General features: G+C 36.7%; 2 protein-coding genes across 4 annotated transcripts in view; both read right to left on the reverse strand.

Moving 5' to 3' along the window:
• Positions 1-8,915, reverse strand: part of LOC139687522 (bromodomain adjacent to zinc finger domain protein 2B-like) — a 247,317-nt gene extending 238,402 nt beyond the window's left edge. For all 3 annotated transcript variants that reach the window (XM_071584739.1, XM_071584747.1, XM_071584725.1), the window contains exon 1: positions 8,733-8,915. The gene's annotated coding sequence lies outside the window, so the exon portion shown is untranslated. The remainder of the gene's footprint in view (positions 1-8,732) is intronic.
• A 4,540-nt stretch (positions 8,916-13,455) lies between these two features.
• Positions 13,456-19,824, reverse strand: part of LOC139687544 (3-hydroxyisobutyrate dehydrogenase, mitochondrial) — a 16,519-nt gene continuing 10,150 nt past the window's right edge. The window contains exons 6-7 of the mRNA XM_071584759.1: positions 19,042-19,168; positions 13,456-14,161 (exon numbers count right to left, since the gene is read on the reverse strand). Coding sequence (XP_071440860.1) covers positions 13,961-14,161; positions 19,042-19,168 — 328 coding nt within the window. The 3' untranslated portion in view covers positions 13,456-13,960. The remainder of the gene's footprint in view (positions 14,162-19,041; positions 19,169-19,824) is intronic.

The following is a 19,824-nucleotide window of genomic DNA, read 5'->3' on the forward strand; positions in this document are numbered from 1 at the left end:
GACTGAGGTACACCCCACGGATTACGTACGCCTGCTTAAGCATTTTTTACAATCAAATATTCAAATTAATTTTACAGTACACCACCAGAATTTTGAAAACTCAATAATAAAAAGCATTTAATAATGAATTTTCTTTAAAACCATTAGCTCTGCTCCTTTTAAGCAGTGATGAACTTGATTCGAAGATTATCATGCCTTTAAAAAATAAGATACCTGGACGGAATAGCTGTGTGTTTTCTCGTTTGTCTCCTGTCGAGAAATGGGTGCTAACCGAACTGTGCGACATTCGTACCTCAAGAGCAAGAAGTAGTTGGACGGCAGGAAGACGAGCTAGTGTTGACATAATTAAAAAATTCTTCGGTGCCAACATCATCTTATAATTTACCGTATAGATCTTTGATAATAAACGATATAAGACCATAAGCTTCATGCAAATCAATTAATGTGCTTCTTAGAAAAGTACTAGGGGACATTGGACGATTCAGAACTAAAATAGACGGGAATTAGCAGAATATAAACGTTTCAGATTATTATTACCCAGCTCTTACGCTTCTTTCCCAGTTCAGTAAGGTTAAACATTATTTAAAATGTTTTATTATTATTACAAAGTACCCTGCAAGCACTGTCGGCGAAGCACTTATGACATTGCATGTAGTTCAGGTGTCTGAGAGACTAACGAAAAATTACGGAGTCTAGCAACAACGATTTTAAGAGATTACAATTTGCTTAATAACGCCCTCTAATAACGTATATCAGAAGATAACATTCGGTGATTGAAAATATAAGCTTCACTCATGCAATAAAATACGTACAATTACATTGTGAGCATTAGTTTCCGAGCACCACAAATCCAGTAAAAATGACCGGCTTGATTTCTGCCCCGTTAAAAACTAATAAGAGTCCATGCCTCCAACTCAAGCACCTGCCCGAAGACGGGAAGTTGTCCAGCGCGCCATAAAGCGATCTAATGATTATTTTAACGGCTTTCCACTGCTGCCAACATGCAACTCATATTAATAGGTACTCCACCATTTAGTAAAACATCACGATATTAATTTCATCGTGCAGACTTCGTCCATTAGATTATTAGACTAGCTACGACGCGTTACTTACGTTTTTTATTCCGATTTGGTTGTTAGAGTAACAAGAAATGTCATAGAGGATTTGGTGAAGGTTTGAATGACCGAGAATCAATGAAAATGATGAAGTAAATCACTAATAATTAAAATGGGGGCGGGCATACAAAATACATGAGTTTTTACGGCAAGTAATACTCAAAGAGAGAAAATTATGCTCATTAAGGAGAGAAAATTATATTTGAAAATTGCATTCGTCAAGTCGACAGCACTCGACTCTTTTATGTATACAACTCCCGAAGAAGACTATAGGCTATTTCTAGCATTCCATTACCGGGTCACCGTATATTAGATCTGGGTGGCTAGGGAAAGAGGCTGATGACCCCATCCATTTCCGATTCCAACGGCCGAAGCATAACTTGTAACGCACCTCTTCCGGGGACACCGCGAAGAGAAGAAATACGATAAATTCGTGTCCCTTGTGGAACATTCGGCAGAATCAACCATACAATATTATTTTCAAACATGAGGAGATTGAAGTAGTCCATACGAAGCAAAAAGCTGCAGAATAATGGCTAACGCGGAGTTACATCTGATCCCCTTACAACGAGGTCGTAGATTTGAAAATCATTCACAAACAACCATCACATAGTCTAAAATATATCGTGTAACACGAATTAGTATCATTCAAATACCAAGTAAAATAAACTAATTTTCAACACTGACATTGATGGTGGCAATTTATTTAATAATTAACTTAGCATGTAAATACAAAGTATGATAAAGTATATCGTGGTAAACACGTCATAATAACACAACTACAATATTAAGAGGTTTAATACAGCTTTGATAACTCTCGTTCAATCAATAGAGATAAACGTACATTGCAGCATTAGAAGCTCTAAAGGTGCCTCATTCACTTCGTGTTCCTCGCAAATGTGAAATCGTTCCACGGACGTTCGTTCACGAACTACTCTCCTTCACACCACCGTATCGGACGGAGCCTAGCATCGGAAACAGACTGGAAAATTGAAGCGATCAATTCTATTTTCCTTCCTCAAAATGGGACTAGGAAACGCTAAATTTAAAACATAAGTCGGCTTGAATACATCGCCAACATATGTGCATGCTTGCCCCCGAATTGAGAGTTCAAGGCGCACCGAGCGAGGTCAGGGAAAAGGAGGCAAAACCACGTCGTGGCCTCGTCACAAGTGCATAAAACGGTGGCCTCCGAACATGCACGTCCACTCATTAAAAAAACGAACCCGAAAAGGCTTTCTCGATTTAAATTGTACACTATTAATGTTCCCCTTCTCCAGCGACAATTTCCTAATTACAGATTGATAACAAGTTAGGGATGAGGGAATCAAATTTCATGGAGAGAAAAACTCAGATTATGGCGTACTTCTCATCACTGGTACGTATTCCGTTTTCTGCAACTCGACTCTAAAAAAAACTTCCGCGATCTTTTAAATTTGTCTACAACCTAAACTTCGGGACACCAAAGAAAAGGGGTTTTTGACTCGTTACCCTATCCGTAACTCCTTCCTGATCGCGAACGCGCGTCACATTTTAAATCTGTTTTGGTTTGTGTACGCCTACATACGTACGTACAACTGGGAGTGAGCCGCGTCTGCGGGATCCAACACGCTCGACTACAAAGTGGGGCCACAACACTTCGCAAAACAGCATTGCATGGAATAAAGATATGTATACACATTCAAGTCTAACCATGCAACCCGCCAAGAGGGATTGAGGCAGGCCAGGTAGTTAGTAGGCTGACACTAATGACCACATGAACGAGTGAGTGAGAATGAATAAGTAAGACGCACGGCACGTTAGTGGCCGAGGACTCCCAAAATTGTCACCGAGATGAGAGCATGGGAAACATTCATCCAGGTTCCATGCACCGAAGAATGGAATTAGAGCAGCACGGTGATCCAGTAACACTCAAACATGGTATAAAATCTCACGTGCGGAATTGAACAAAATCAATTAAAAACCCAACACCTTATTCACTTGTATCGCGTTACCCGAGACTGCATTACGCCTCGACGATTTCCCACAATAGCTGCATACGGCCCGCGATGAGTTTTGCAAATATTTTGGCCCCCGGCCGAAAAACTTGCACCACTGCTAAAGGAGATCACGTAGGTTATTCGTGCACTCTCGCCCGATCTTTCACTTGGCCCGTAGGCACTCAAGCCTGATTCGCTGCATTTCAACGGATGACGGGAAAGAATCACGGAAATCATATCTAGCAAGGAAGTGCATGCTTAACGCCACTTTTCGGGCAAATAGAATTACGGTTACGTGGAAATATACGGAAATACATCCGTACAAAATGAAAGATACGTCTTTACTGCGGTAATCGTGAAAATTGCCTCAGTTTTCTGCGACTAATAATAAAGAAAACAAAATCAATTATCAAAATAATGATCCGATGGGACATACTATGAACTTACTAAGCACGGTAGTGCGGGCCTCAAAGAAAACCAGCGGGATGATCGAGAGAAATACTAAAAATGAAGACTTTTCAATACCATACGTTCCAACTAACAATAAAATTAATATTTATTTGTATACTTTAAAATCACAATGACCGCGTCCTAAAGGGTGTCTACGTAGTGGCAAAGTGTACCATGGTAGAGATGAGGATAATAATATTCGACGACGGTGTTGAAGTAAAATTTATACATAACCGGGAAGATTTAAAGCCAGGTCATATTATAGACTATCATACATCCACCAGCCATTATCTTCCTCCTCCTGCCCATGTCGCATATAAAAGCCCCCTGGGATCCGCCTGCAGTCTTTCCAGCGGCCCGGGGCATCTTCGTCTCCACCCCCCGCTACCTTACGCTTCTTTCCAATCCCCAGATTCGTTGGCTACCAACAGCAACTTCCACCTCCGCCTCGCATTACCTATTATAACGTGAACCCCTCCACCCTCGTGTCACCACCAACCCCTATTCATAACGACCCCCTCTCCGCTCTCATTTTTTTCACCTCGACCAGCTGTGAAAGAAAAAACTAAACCCTATCGTCCTATCCGCTTCTACTCCAAACCCTTCCTTCCCAAACCACTAACCCTCCTCCTCTCCCCCTTTCCGCCTCCCCCAATCGCACCTTGGCAACATCGAGCATAAACCCACGCCGCGTCACCCTCCGTCGGTGAAACGACCAATCCACAACGGTCACGAGAGGGAAAGAGTTGGAATCACCGAGTCGTAGCGTTAGGAGACACTTCCTCATTCGAGGAATATCGAATCAGAGATGTGATGCGATAGCGGGTTAAGACAATTTCACGCCGCTTGCTTCCCGACCATGTCGAACACGGGATCGAGGCACGAATCACGATTTGGAACTCAAAAAGGCTATAGTATACACCTGGCATCGTAAATATAGCTTATGATTATATATATATATATATATATATATATATATATATTTATATATATATATATATATATATATATATATATATATATATATATATTTACACACACACTTTGGACACGCATTGAGCAGGAATATAATTGAAGAAAAAACAGGAGGGAAGATTCCCCGAGAAATGCCAAGGGATATGTACACAAGACAAAATAAGAAGGACGTAAAACAGAGAGGGTATCAGGAATTGAGGGAATTGGCATTGAATAGAGTAGAATGGAAGGCTGTAGTAAAACCAATCCTGGGATTGAAATACTGATGGTGATGATGATGTATATACTTAATGCATGCAGTTAATTCTGATTAAGCTGACTTCTCTTAACATACTCGCTGTGTGTGCACACATCAGTCGCCTGTTTTTCTTCTGGCTTAATTCTAAAGGAAAATTTGACGCTAGCTATTAATTCAATGCGTATCCAAAACGAACAAACTAAGAATAATCCATATACAGCAGCACACGTCCTCTAATTAAAGTCCTCTATTTCCTACTGAAAACTGATGGGTGTGAACAAATCCAAGTTTTACACCCAATATAATGCTCAACCTACGTGATTTTTTCAATAGGCTGGCAAACTATCAATACATTTCGGAGAAGGGGTCCGATTTCCGAGAATAGCGATGCACAACGTAATGACGGGAGGATACGAAAATCTATATCGCAAGTTCCCAGCGTCGTGGTAAGGCCTTGTGAGTAAAATATTATTCGACCACGGACTGGGTTAAAACACGGGTGATATCCCTTTTGGAACATACGTAGCTAAAACTAACGGTGTGTGATTTTATACGCACCCTAACACTCCGGGAAACGATGGATGGTCCACGGAAAGAGTTTAGCCTAATTACCCAAAACAAGTGACTTTCACAACATGGGCTTTTTCCGGCAGCAATCTTCGGCTTGAAGACTTAGCTGGCTTTAAGCTTAATCCCAGGGCAGTGTATCCTTCCTTCCAACAAGCTAACTACGAGCCAACTGTACCAATTCCAAACCTGGAATATGAATCTATTTGGTTATGAATTGCAATGCAAAATAATAGACATAAAACTCAAACATGATAGGTAGCAGCAAAATAATACGAAATGGGAATTAGAGATGAATGTTAAGAAGAGAAGGAGTGAGATATTAATCCGAGGGCTGAATAAAATCCAGGGATAAAGGGCAAAAAACAGGAGAAAACTATTATTTGGGTTACTGCACGTTCCCTCTTCGAATTGAACAAGTTGACTTCGTTCTGTTACTTAAGCATTTATGAAACATAAAAAAACAACATGGCTTTCATGCATTATGATTGCATAATTTGCCCTTCTTTCGCAAAATTGCATCGCCTATGCACTCGCAATTAAATAATTGAAATCAGTTCTACATACGCATTACGTACGTTATCGATTATGTTTGAACAGGGGCTGACCTTAGGAGCACAGAATGCAATGTATTAATGAAAATGAAATATTAATTGATGAATTTGAGGTCATGGAATCGTTGAGAATCATTTAAACATATATTCTCAGCATTTGTGGAGGCATATTAAAATTATTACAGATTCGAAAATAGATCATTCACAACAACCGCTAAGCATAGTATAACTGATGCCGAAATATGATGAAGCACAGAAGGGGGAAAAATAGCATGACTGGCTAAACGAGACATAACAATCCGTTAATATATCACTTATCTTGACTATAGCAATTTTACTCATGCTAAAAGAAGTAGCAACATTTTTCTCTGCAACGCCAAAGCTCTGATAATATGGAAGCGACAACATTGAATAGTAAATAAATTCAGTGAAACCCTGTTATAGAATATTATTTACGCAAAGAGAAAGACGGCATGGAAGTAATTATTCATTGATTAAAATACGGAAGTCACCAAAGCGACTCATAGAATTATAGAGAAAATGTACGCACCAATTGCAGTAGCATAATTGACGAATTCCGAAAAAATGCACCACGCTAAACAAAACTACAAGATCACTTAACAATGGAACACTAACCCACGATCTCCAGGGTCAGCTGGGGTCCACACAATACCTAATGGCCTCACTAGGATGGCAGTCAATGAATCTAATGTAGTAATCTTCTTCCCCCTCTCCGTCACTGATCAAACCATAGGCCTACAATGTCGGGAAATAATTCCCAATCTTGATCAGTAATCATAACTGCGTCCAAAACAACTTTAAAAGTTATCATCAAAAATGCAGGTTTCACTCGCAACAATGTAGATTCGCATCTCAACGCTACTTGGATCATAACATTATGCACTGCATTAACTCTTTACTTGTTTTCTAGACCTATCTAATATCTCACTGAGAATAAAATGACCGAGAACCTCAAGAGCTAAAAGAATTCGCGGGAAAGAGATTATGTAGTCGACGTGAACCAGTCTATTACGTCATGGTGTTTCAATTTCACAACTATGCAATACCTTCGTCACTCGTGCATCGAAAAACTTAAAATAAAAGCATCAATGAGTCCGAGTTATGCACATTTATCAAAATCAAACGCACGGAATCTGGTAATCAAAACCTGCCCTTAGTTTTAGCAAACTACCTCTTCATCGATAGACACAAATGTAGCATTTAATAGTGTCCTTCCACCTCTGACGTAAGAAACATAAACCTTGAGCTCGAAGACCTTAAATTAAGCGACGATATGACTAGTCACAAAAAAATAAAAGGAACAAAACCCTCTAGGTGGGAAATATTAAAATTGTTATAAATCTACATACTCGTTTAGAGCAGTAAAAAAAGTGGCGTTAATGCTGGGAATAGGTCAGTTGATGACTGGAATACACCGGGATACATCACTGAAAGATGCATCTGAGCAGCCCATTGCTAAACCTAGTGTTCTTGATTATCTCGCGGAAATCTTTTAATGCGAATAACAAGCTGCATATCAAAAGAAACTGACCGTTTGTTTTCTGAACGTGTTACTTTCACAAGTAGCAGGGTTGCAAGTACTACCTAAGCTCATCACTGACAAACCAGAGACTGAGCTGTTGACCATGCCTAGGTACAGTTAGCGATTGTGAGGAAATGGGCTGGCTACTCCATCTCATTTCCTATTCCATTGGCAAAAACAATAAGAACATCTAAGTGAGAGAATGAAAAAAGTAAAAACAGTTATAAAACATAAATCGCTACGTGTTTCTGTAATGGTCCCTTCTCAGACACTTAAAGATGCTCATAACGGTACTGCAATGGATAAAAGTACTGATTCGATTATTGCCCATGATCAGGTGCAATTCCCCCAACGATACATAAATAGACGAAGTCATAAATAATAACCAATTTTTTGTTAGATTCATCATTAAACAAATCGGTAAACGCCGATCCATTTCAGAGGAAGTCACCAAAACAGACAAATTAAACAAACAGAATTGGTAATTATATCGCGTGTCACTCAATTGCGAGGTACTTGTAAAATGCGTGAAGAATGATAAAAATCATAACATAGTAAGACGTCACTCCAAAGACTTCGTTCTTCATTTGTGGAACGATTTATTAACTCTAAACATAAACTTCAGATTGTAAATAACAATCGTAAAGCGACAAAAATTAATCGTTTATAGATTGGAAATTACACTTGGAATGAAATACTTAGCTGGTATACTCTTCACACCAACCAAAGCCTGAAATACCACATACCAAATAAAAATCACCGAATGAGCAACTCGCAATGTGTCCCTATGACATTAAAATAAAGTTGGCTCAAAGAAATAGAAATACACCTGAATTAAAATAGGGCAAAGTTAAGAAAACGTCTATATATTGTTGCCAGGGTCATCGTAAGTATAAATAACATAATAAATGTAACCCACTAAAACCAAACATTTGCGAATCGTGTAAATAAACAATGCAGCTACATCATTGGAACTCGCAAACTGAGCAATAAAAAACATATCTTATTTTTCAATAAGTCATTCAAATATATTCCTCTCATCTGTACTCAAAATCACGCAGTGTGCTAGTAATAAACGCATTAATACCGAATTACTGCATACAATGATTATGAATTACCTGTATTATCTCGACGATGTCATAATATATTACATATTCGCTTGAAACATAACAAACTTGAACATCAAAATAACATACAACGATAAACTGGATGGTAATTGAGAAGATTCGCTCGCTATTAAGTGATGCAACATCAGTTCAGCAAATAGATAATTGGAAAGAATGATTTTGGCCTAGACAGAAAGTCACTCACCTTATCAAACAGCATTATTCAGAGAATAATCTTCGAGAGAAGGCATCCTTCACGGCAAGTTGTTGAATACAGCTGCGTTATTATGAATGACACTAGGAAAATGTTTTCCTCGAAAAATCAGCAGCGGTATCCCCGTAAGAATCTTCATTCACAAACACAACAACAATTTGAAGTCAATTCTCGGATCTAGACTCGTCCATAACCTCAAGGGTTTAAATTTCTCACGGTAGATGTCACTGCAACGAATGTTTTTCCGTTTCAAAAGAGGCGATATAGGCGTTGACACGTAAGACATTCTCCGTACTCCTCCATATTGATTCACATAATAAAAATCATACGAATTGAAACGAAGGTAAATGCTCCCGTTTAGTTGGAAATAATGTAGTTAATATCATTTTCTGGCGTGGCCTCGTCAGGACACTGTTTGGATGCCCAAAAACATATTGAGAATAATTTCATAGCATTTATGTATCCCCAGTAAGCCGATCGGCCTTCTTAAGCGTCCTAATTTCGAGAAACAAAATCTTGCGATCTTAAATATGGAGTTTCAATATCTTTCGCTGAATGCTTTAGATCATTTCAAGAACATATTCCCAGATCGCATTGTTCTGTGGTTTATCTATATTACGAAAGTAACTAATCTCATTTTGCTAGTTGTTGCTCTTTCAAAAGAAGTATGCATGGGAATGATTGTTACGATACTAACCATGAATAGAGATTTCTCCGCCGAAGAGTAATTCAGTCGAAAAGGTGTGCACATATGGCACGTTCAGCACTTGATTCCTGCCCTAATTGCGAGCATTGTGGATTGACAATTTTAATTGTCAACAGTTTACTGACAGTTAAAGAATTTTAAAATATTCTAATAACGTTATCTGAAATATGTAGGATAAGGAGACATTCACTTCTTCTCCGCCTCAAATTCCTCACAAAGCTCTGGTACCCTATAAATGATTAGGGCTGGAAATGCCTAAAGGTGTATAGAGACTTCTTTTGGATTTTATGCCGGAAACCCCGGGCGAGGGCTGAATTCTCTATTCATTAAGCTATTTATGATACCGCTTTCTTTACAAAATTGCCTTTAAACCATTCTCATCTAAACTGCAATTAAGTAATAAACTTATCCAAAATAAACATTAGCAAAATTTAGTATCAATTAATATTAGCAAAAATAAATATTATTACATATAACGTATCTATTACTTTGTCAATATATCCCACCGGTGGATAACCACGCTCAAATATCCTTAACTGATGACTGAAATAATTCTACACAACATATTTATAGCATCTTTAGCTAATATTGACAAAATATTATGAAAGAACATTCATTGCCGTAGATTTCTGATACTATATCTATTTAACTGCATTTTTAAACCTTAAACAAATTTATAATTGTCCGAAAGATTCAATCAATTTTATTACGCGTTTGTAATAAATATATGCACGCCGGCGGGGTCTTCACGGAGAGTTGACTCATGAATGAAGCCTGGGATGCAAATTATAACACCAAGGGGTCATCAAAATTATATAGTACATATATACCTAAAATCGAGTCGCGGGTTCGAAGACGCTGATACTCGTTTTGCTATCGCGTGTGTAATGTTATTTGCACACATTTTCAAGGAAGAAATTCGCTAAATATATCTTTACAACGAAGACATTCCTCGGTGGAAATTCAATAATTGATTGAATCAAATTCATTTCAAAGAATTGTGTTTACATATCAAATGCGTAAGAACATTTAAATATCACATTATAATTTTACAGATTTCAACATTCAGATCTCTACACATTTACATCCTTGTTGGATTGGATTTCATGACTAATTTATATATATATATATATATATATATATATATATATATATATATATATATACTAAGGTGTTGAACATACATCAACCAATATTACCTCAATGGAAATTACATCATAGCAGGTAAAAACGCCCTAGACTGAAGATTTAAAAAAATGTCTGGTGTGCTATCAGCCGATTCAGGTTCTTATAAAATATGTGAAGAATTATAAACATCATAACACATAACATAGTACGCCAAAAATGTATTCCTTAGTTTGTGGGGCGAACTATTTAACAGCTTCAAATCTCAACTTCAAACTTTGAATTACAATTGTAAAGTGATAAAAATTAACTATAACATACAGGATCTTTCACAGAGCATGTGAGTAAGTGGGCCATCAGATGCGTGGTTCTATTCCTACCTTGGTTAGAGAGATTGTGTCGGCATTAGAAGTTTTCTTAAAGGAGTTGCAAACTTAGCAAGATAAAGTATGAGTCGGGTTGGTTCAAGGTACCGAATTTATGTGGTATATTGTTTGAGGTAACTATTGTTACAGAACAGTTATTGTTCAATTAACAATGCGTCAAAGGATCATTCAACCATGAGTTTTAGATGGCACATAGTGATTTTTTCCTGATAAGATTTTAAAAGCATCGAAAAAATCCTTGCGAAATTAAAGATTTTTCCTTCTTACACGGATGAGTGTCCAAAGTAAATTAGCTCAGACCCCATGATTATTTACTGGCCCAGTAATTTCAAAAGGTTTGCATACCCCAGCATTAAAAATAATTCATGTTAAATTATCATGTGGCATATATTATTTCCTCGTTTGTTGCACATTTAATTTCAAAATATAACAAAGATTTCTTAGGATTCATGCAAATGGTTTCGGTCGTCGAGGCACCTAAAAATTAAATTATTAAGGTAAACAAAAATATGAACAATTATAATTAACTATTGACATGTCCGGCTGTTTTTAAAAAAGAATATGAATAAAACTTAAAAATAGAATAAAAGTTTCTGCATATCGCAAATAACTTTTTCAGTAAGTAGAGATGGTTAATCCAAAGTTCAAATAAGCGCTGGAAGAAGTGATCTCTTCTGATACCTCTACGCCATCTGTTAAGCGGTGCTTAAACTGCATAGCCAGCGCAACATTTTTGAATAGATTAAAATACTCCTTGAGAGAATAAGGAGATTCTTCGCGGGCGTTCATCATTCGGAAAGGAACGGCTCTATTACTTGGTATTATATTAATTCAACTTACTTGTCAACAGGCACTGTTCATGGTTGCATGCATCATACGAGTCAATTTTTGTATTGACGCCAATTCCAAGCAGTATTAGAATCATGCCTACTTCGAGCTCAAGTGACTGGCTGTCATTATATTAATGTCAAACTGTCCCTCCGAGGCCAAAAAATAAATGCTGCACACTAAAACACAGCCCTTAAAATACCCTGGGCAGTTAACTACAATTACCACTTTCAACCACCACTGCAGTAATAGTTGAAATAAATGCCATCGTGTTAATTCCACACTTTTAAACAAAATTGTTTCCTTAGTTTCAAAATCCTGGAGAGGGTGGCAACGTATGCTGCCCCCTTGATATAAGCCCAAAATTACCACTTCTAAACCATGTTTTATGTTAAAACATCCATTACTTGTTTTTGCTAATATATCCAAATACACATTCCAGGAATATCTCCCCCAGTACATATCGTTGTTACTGAATGGGTGCATACATTCCTGCCCAGGTCATGCAAAGACAGCATCCCTAATTCGGATGTAAACAATTTCCACTTCAAAATGATTTCATTATTAATCATGAAGTCTCCAAATTATCAATTACATTGTTTTAAGCGGATGGATATCCATTGATTTCAACATTAAATTTAATATGAAGAAAGCAACCAAAGAGTTTAACCATACAGAAAACTGGCAGGAAGCAATTGGATTAAAAATAAAATTTTGCAGACTAGGTTTAATTAATTGATTTACACTTCACTTTTGCGTGATTATTTTCCTCTGCTATAGAAGTCAACATTTATTTTGGTATCCATACTAAAAAGAAAGACTCGTACTTTTCCACAGATTTTATTATACGGTACAACGCGTTTCGCCGACTTGCGGCATCATCAGGTACAAATTTGCAAAACAGACAGAGCAAGCATATATACCCTCGGGACAGAGCGGGGGCGGGGAGGGTTGGAAGGATTTGAGGGGGGTGGGGGCTCGCAGGTGCGTTGATGGATTGTTTTGACCATTTCCAGGCTAGTTTTTCTGAGAGGAGTGGGGAGGGGTATGGGAACAATTGCTCATTACAAAGTGTCGTGTTGGGGTTCACCAAGTGCCTTCTAATCTCTAATTGCTCGAGAGCGTCCATTTTTAATCCTTTTGGGAGTGTGTGTAATATCTCTGGGACAAAGTCACTGCTGTGGTCGAATTCTAGTAAATGCTTGGCGAAGAGAGAGTTGTTATTCTGATTTTTGTGACACCTAGCGTGTTCCTTGACTCGTAACTTGATATTCCTGCCGGTCTGACCGACATAAACGCTGTTGCAATCCTCGCATTTCAGTTTATAAATGCCTGATTTGAGAAGGCTATCCTGGGTGTCTTTTCCATTGGCTAGAAGTTTGGAGAGGGTTATGGGTGAGCAGAAGGCTGCTTTGAGTGAGGTGGGTAGGCAGTTGGAAATCCTATATGAAAGATCTCCCAGAAACGGGATATCTGGAGATATTAATAAAATCTGTGGAAAAGTACGAATCTTTCTTTTTAGTATGGATATTAAATACTTCCACGAAGTGAAGCCTGAAACAATAGAATATATTTATTTTGGTAGTTTGTTCCGATGAATGCTGTGCCCAATAAGTCCTAAATGTACTAAATTTACAGGTAGGCAATGTAAATGATTTAAATTATAACATAAAGAAAAAAATGGCACATTATTTACTTCAGCTTACAATGGTATTGGGCCTGAAACAGCAGTTACACTGTCCTTGCAGCTAGGCAAGAGACAATGCAGACATCTTCATATGTTTAATTTAATCACACACAATTTTTTCACATCACTCAGCAAAATCATTCACAAAATCTTTCCACATTACACTCCCATGAAGCAAATTATATCAAACAAATTAAGATAATGTGATAACATCACCTTAAAAATGGGCTCACAGGTGGCACTAATAAAAATTCAAATACTGAATTCCATTATAACATATCCAATACAACTGCATTCAATAATTCACAAACAAGCATATGTATACATAATTAATAATATACATAAAAATTAACAAACTAATGAAAGAAATTGTAAAAACATTACATGAATTTACATTAGAGGGTGGAAATTTCATTTCCCGGCAAGAAGATCAGAGAAAAACAATATATGTTAGCTGAGATTCAATTCACTGGCACTTGACAAAGTTTTACTTGGTTTTATCACCTTCTTGTGAGCTTAAAAACTTGAACACTGAAGAGAAGTCCTTATCTGAGTATTCTGGATTCATGATCAGAATGCTATACATTTGATGTGCTAGAGCACCCAAGGGTGTCAACGCTCCAGTCTGATTGGCAGCAATCTGCGCCAAGCCCAAATCTTTATGCATCAGGCGATTGCCAAATCCGCCCTATAATAAAAGATTTAAAACCAGTTCATTATGATTAACCACAGTTTCACAAATTATGAGAGTGATACCGTACTGATGTTAAAATAATGAAAATGTTTCCATGCATTCAAATCTGCCACACAAGGACCACTCCCCAAGGGCAGAATTTAGCACTTAGTTAGCAGAAAGTCTAAAATTAAAGACAACCACCACACAATTGAACACGAAGAATCTTCTACCACATGGAATATGCATAAAGGGCAATTTGATAAAAGTTCATCGTGCATTATTCCCTCTAGACGAGTGCAAAAATAGTTAGGGGAATGGACCAGATCTTTTGGAATGTTTACCCTGCACTGGTTTTGGCTCATAAATTTTAATTCCAGTCCAAGAGGTGCTTTCAGATTTAATTGGCCATCTAAATGTAGGCAATACATAACCAGGTCTTAAGTTTGAGGGGGGCTTGTGGTGCATGTATATTTGGGGGAAAACTGGAGCTCAATTGATTCTGGATGTATGGCTGCATCCATCGTTTGGTCTTGTGGTAAAATGAGCAGCATTAACCATGGTGGAGTCTTTGTACTAAAAGATAACAATATGTACCATCTAACTAATTGTGAAATATAATAACTCACTGCCTAAAACATACCATTCATAATTAAGGAGGAGGAATAACTTGTCTCTATTCAGCATTAATCTAACAAGTTGTCAATGAACCAACATAAGGAAATGGTAGAAAACCTTTAATAAAATTTCACTCCTGTCAATTAAGATATTAGAAATAATGTATTTCTGAAATGTAACATGACAAATTCTTATTGGTCCAATTATACAATTCTTTCAATGAAGATTTAAAACATATACTACATTTCAGTGACTGCATTGTGTATAATAAAAATTGTATACCTACTCCTACAGTTGTACTTTTTTAGATATTCCATTTGTTATGTTAATGTTGACACAGGATGGATAAATATTGTTATCATTACTATAAGTCCAGCAATATATTCCAAATTGACTTACACCCGAGGGGAAGCATCTCTTGCTCAAAAAGTTTAGTTTAGTGATGCGGTGCAAAAATTACATTCTTAGTGGACGTTTAACTCTGTTATTGATGATACACTTTCTCGAAACACAGTTTGCCAATCAATTGTGTTTGACTACTATCAATTATAAAACTATTCCCAGATCTTTTTGTTTTCAATTCTATCAAGATGGTGCGGACCATAAGGGAGGACCATACAAGGAAATGCACCCAATATCTGTGAGAAACAATAACATACTAAAATTAATGACTTTATCACCACATTCATCCCTATATATGGAAAATTCTAGCCTTATTTTTTATCTTGCAACTACTTAAGAAATCGATTTATCACACAATCATGACACAAACATTTAAGGTATTCAAAGTGGACCTAAAATTGACCCAGCTTTCCTTGTGAACCTATAAACATGCCCAAGAAATTATCATCTATTCAGTGACATTAATATGACACATTTGTCTTTAAAAGTGAAACAAAGAATAACTTCCATTCAAAAATATTTCTTGAGCATGTTTGCCTTCAGAGATTGCAATGGTGAGCTCATGGGTGAGCCCCATACCCACTTAAATCTCTATAAAACGTGAAATAACATTGTGAACCACAAGCTTTGAGCACAGAAATAAGATTACAGGTATCAAGGGATGAACTTCTAAAAGTAAATTCTCTAATTCAACTTAGTAACGAGGATTGCTTTGGATGGTTAATTCTGAAGAAAATTATAAATGCTGCCAAAATATCGGAAGGATTTTTGTAGTGGTTATTAGTTGAAACATTCAACACCAATGGTCTGTTTGGGATGGCAGTGTCATGCACTTTTTGCAGACCAAGAAAGCCAAATTGAAGGGATTTATTTGCTTTAATCGTACATTGCAAGACATAAAAGCTGGAAAAGATTTAAAACGATCGCATGGAATGATTAACATTCTGTAACAAATTAGCTTGGTTGCTGTTGATTATTTATTCTTATTTGTTACGTGTGTTTTTTCAGAATGACCAAGCATTTTATTTTTCACATTTTTGTACAATCAGATTATTATAAATTAAGCAGTGAAATTCTCATGAATAATTCATTTACCCCAGCGTTTCTGAGTTTGGTGTAAAATTATAGCTGGTGGAAAAGGTTTTAATGACTGAGACTGATGGCGGAATGCGGAGATTTATTTCAAACCTTTATCTAGACAATGTAATTTTTTTGGGCTTGAAATAGTGTTCTCATAGTTTCAAAGCCCAAGTGCCTAGCTGACTCCTCTTTGGTATTTAATAATTACATTTCATTAAGCACCTACGGTTTCCTGCAACGTTGGGTCGCATTCCCTGCCTTTTACAGACTCTTTGGGGGTAGAGTGTTTCGTGGTGCATTTTCATGTGGTAGTGATGTTTCAATTTCTTGCTTGTTGTGTCCTGGCTTCTGTGTTGTAGGATGGCTTTCGTGCTGCATCATGGGGTGCAGTTTTTTAGTTGTTTTGCGGTATATGTGTTTGCATGAGTATTGGATGAAGGGATTTTTGCATGAGTGTGTGCGCTGCTGTGGTTGTAATTTTCCGTGTTGTTTTTTTGCATGTGGTATTTTTCCTTTTTATGGTTGGTGACCTAACACCCCCCGCCACATGCCCTTGCGGCGGCTTGCGGGGTATTATGTAGATGTAGATGATGTATTGGCTCTCTTGTAAATGTAAAATGGTTTCAATTCTGGCAAACCACAGAATCGAAACACCAATCCAGCACACATTTCAGGCCAATTTTGTGTACAAGAGTAATATATTCTGACATCCTTGAACAGACCTTTAATTCAATTCTTTTTCTGCCATTCTTTCTTTTCCACTTTGAAATTATGCCAAGGGAAAGGGCAATGATTATTGGAGAAAATTTTATAAGACAGTATCAGATATTTGATGATATTATTTGCAGATGCTTGCCTTATCTTACACTATGAAATTTGAACTGTTCCTTGAGATATGCTAGAGAAAATAATTATTCATTTCATTATTGTGCATTATGTATAGGCAATAATAATTGTAAATGATATAAATCATAAATTTAACTCAGAAAATTCATTACATGATGACACAGCAGCCAAACAATTTGCCCTGAAAACATAATAGCTAATGAGGTAACCCAATTGATTTTTTTATAAATAATTATGTTAAAGAAATCATATTACTCAAGTTTGGACAATTGATTTGTAGCATAGAAGCAGTAACTGGAGGATGATGAAGATCAAATGAATCGATGTAAACCTAAAGAGATTTTCCAAAGAGCAGAAGAAGAAAGAATTCTAAGGATATGCATAAATCTGAAAAGAAGAGAAAACCTTTTGGACACCCTAGAAGATGTGATGGGCTGATGAAATAAAGTCATCGAGGGAATCATGAACAGGAAGAACACTGGAGGAAGACAAATGATTATATTAGTAGAAGTAGCAATTATAAGTACGAGTGCACTTGCTAAAACTTTGCGAATAATTGCTAGAAAGCATAGAAATGCACACAATATTTATTTCAGCACACTGGCACTAGTTCGTGTCAGTTATATTGAGACTTATCAATAATATAGTTACATTTGCATATTTCATCTGATTGGCACATGGGTAAATAAAACATGATACTTGAGTTGTGCAATTATTAACAGAACTAAAAAAATTAAATCTCAAGTGTGAATATTTAATACATCACCAGGAAAAATCATGGCTAAACAAATTAAACTCCAAGCATGGACTGCTGCACAGGTGCCAAAATATTATTATTACTACGCAAAAATATTGATGCAATACTTCACTCTTAGGAACTTTATAAACTACAAACAAACATTGGATTAGGCGTTAAATGTGACAGGTGCCAAAAAGGATAGTTTCAATTTTATCAGAAAATGGCTGCAAATGTTTTGGCTGAATGAATAATTTGTCATACAATGGTTTTATACTTGTATGAGCTCAGAGATAACCCTTTAGTGGCAGAAGTACGGCATAACTTTGACAAATAAATAGCCAAGAGAACAGTGTCGTATCAAGGTCACTGTCCAGATAGTTTCAAATGTCATATGAAAAATCTGTCAGGCATCTAGTGTGCTCCAGCTTGATTTCTAAGGGCTTCACCACAAGTTGCACAAAGGCAAGGGTTGATATTTTTAGACCATAAGATTTGCTTTTCTTTAACACAATTAAGATGTTTTCCCAGAGTCCATCACATGAAAGTGACTCCAATTTACAATCCTTTCCAAAGACAACCACCTTGAAAAGGTATTATCCAGAAACCTGATAATATATTAAAAACTTCAAAAACTCTAACTTATATTTCATGCCTAACGAATCTAAAAGATATTTCACAACAAACTGGGTTACTGTCTATAAAAGCATATTATAGACTCATTTATGCTGAATAGGTATTCAACAGCATATTAAACTTCAAGGAAACCTAGGTATACAAGTTTAGAGAGAAAAAATGTTATTTTTATAATTTAGGAAAACTACTAACAGAGAAATATGGCTCTCAATCAATATATATCATAAGTGATTTTCGGTGTCACTTTTTGTAAAAGTAAAAGGATCCTGCTCAAAAAAGTGCTAATTTATCTATGTAGCTGAAATAGTGACTAGTTATGACCCCTGGCATTGAGTATTGGGGGTATATAGAATACAAGCCTATGGAAATAATTCCATACACTAAAGAAATAAAAAAATATTCAGTTTAGCTTGAATTAAAACCTCTACGACAGTTGAAAATCTATCAATAAATTCTGAGGATTTATTTTAATTTTTACACATTTACAGATTCTGTGATCATTGGGGAGAAATTAAAAACAGAGCCACAAAAGAGATGAAGGATCTGAGAACCAAAAATGCCAAAAGGAAATCCTCACCTTGTAAGAATCAGACGCAGGAACATTAGGGAGCATGTTGGGCACAGGATTGTACAGTTCGGACGACCAACATCTGCCCGTGCTTGAATTAATTATGTCCACGAGTGTCTTTGGATTCAGACCCAACCTAAATCAAATAGTTGAGTCAATGCAAAACACATCAAGTAATTTTTAATGGATGGATACAACTAACAGTGTCCTGAATAAAAAACTATGCAATTATTAATAGTAATTACCGTATTTTCCCATCGAAAACGCGCACCCATTACTTTGCAGTTATCAAGAATTTGTATAGATACCGCACATCCAGGGCTTCAATAGTTATCTTGAACATTTATAGATGCCTCGCATCTGTATATACATATATGTGCACGTAAAAAAAATATATAAAGTGTGTGTTAAAATACGTCCATGTTTGGATTATTTCAAATTTCATTACATAACACGCATAGTCATTTTTTCAATCATCTGAACATTTTTGTACAAATAACGCACGTGCTATTGATGGGAAAATTCGGTATATAGGGTGGCACCTCTCTGAATAAGTGACTGACTCTACTACGGTAGATGGATTACACATTTGAGACTAATTTTAAACGTCATTCAACCTCTGGAACCCAAAAGAATTTTGGAGGCAACTTCTTCAAAATAGATTTCAATAGTGAATGATGATGATACGTTCTCGGTATGAGGTGCCACCATATCAGGCAAATTATGCTAACGTAAACTGAAAACGTTTTTAAGCATTAAAAACATAATGCCTAGTTTTGGTCAACAAAAGTT

Source organism: Hetaerina americana, unplaced genomic scaffold, assembly GCF_022747635.1.
Source record: "Hetaerina americana unplaced genomic scaffold, ioHetAmer1.1.p SCAF_1, whole genome shotgun sequence".
In the NCBI taxonomy this organism is placed as follows: Eukaryota; Metazoa; Arthropoda; class Insecta; order Odonata; family Calopterygidae; genus Hetaerina; species Hetaerina americana.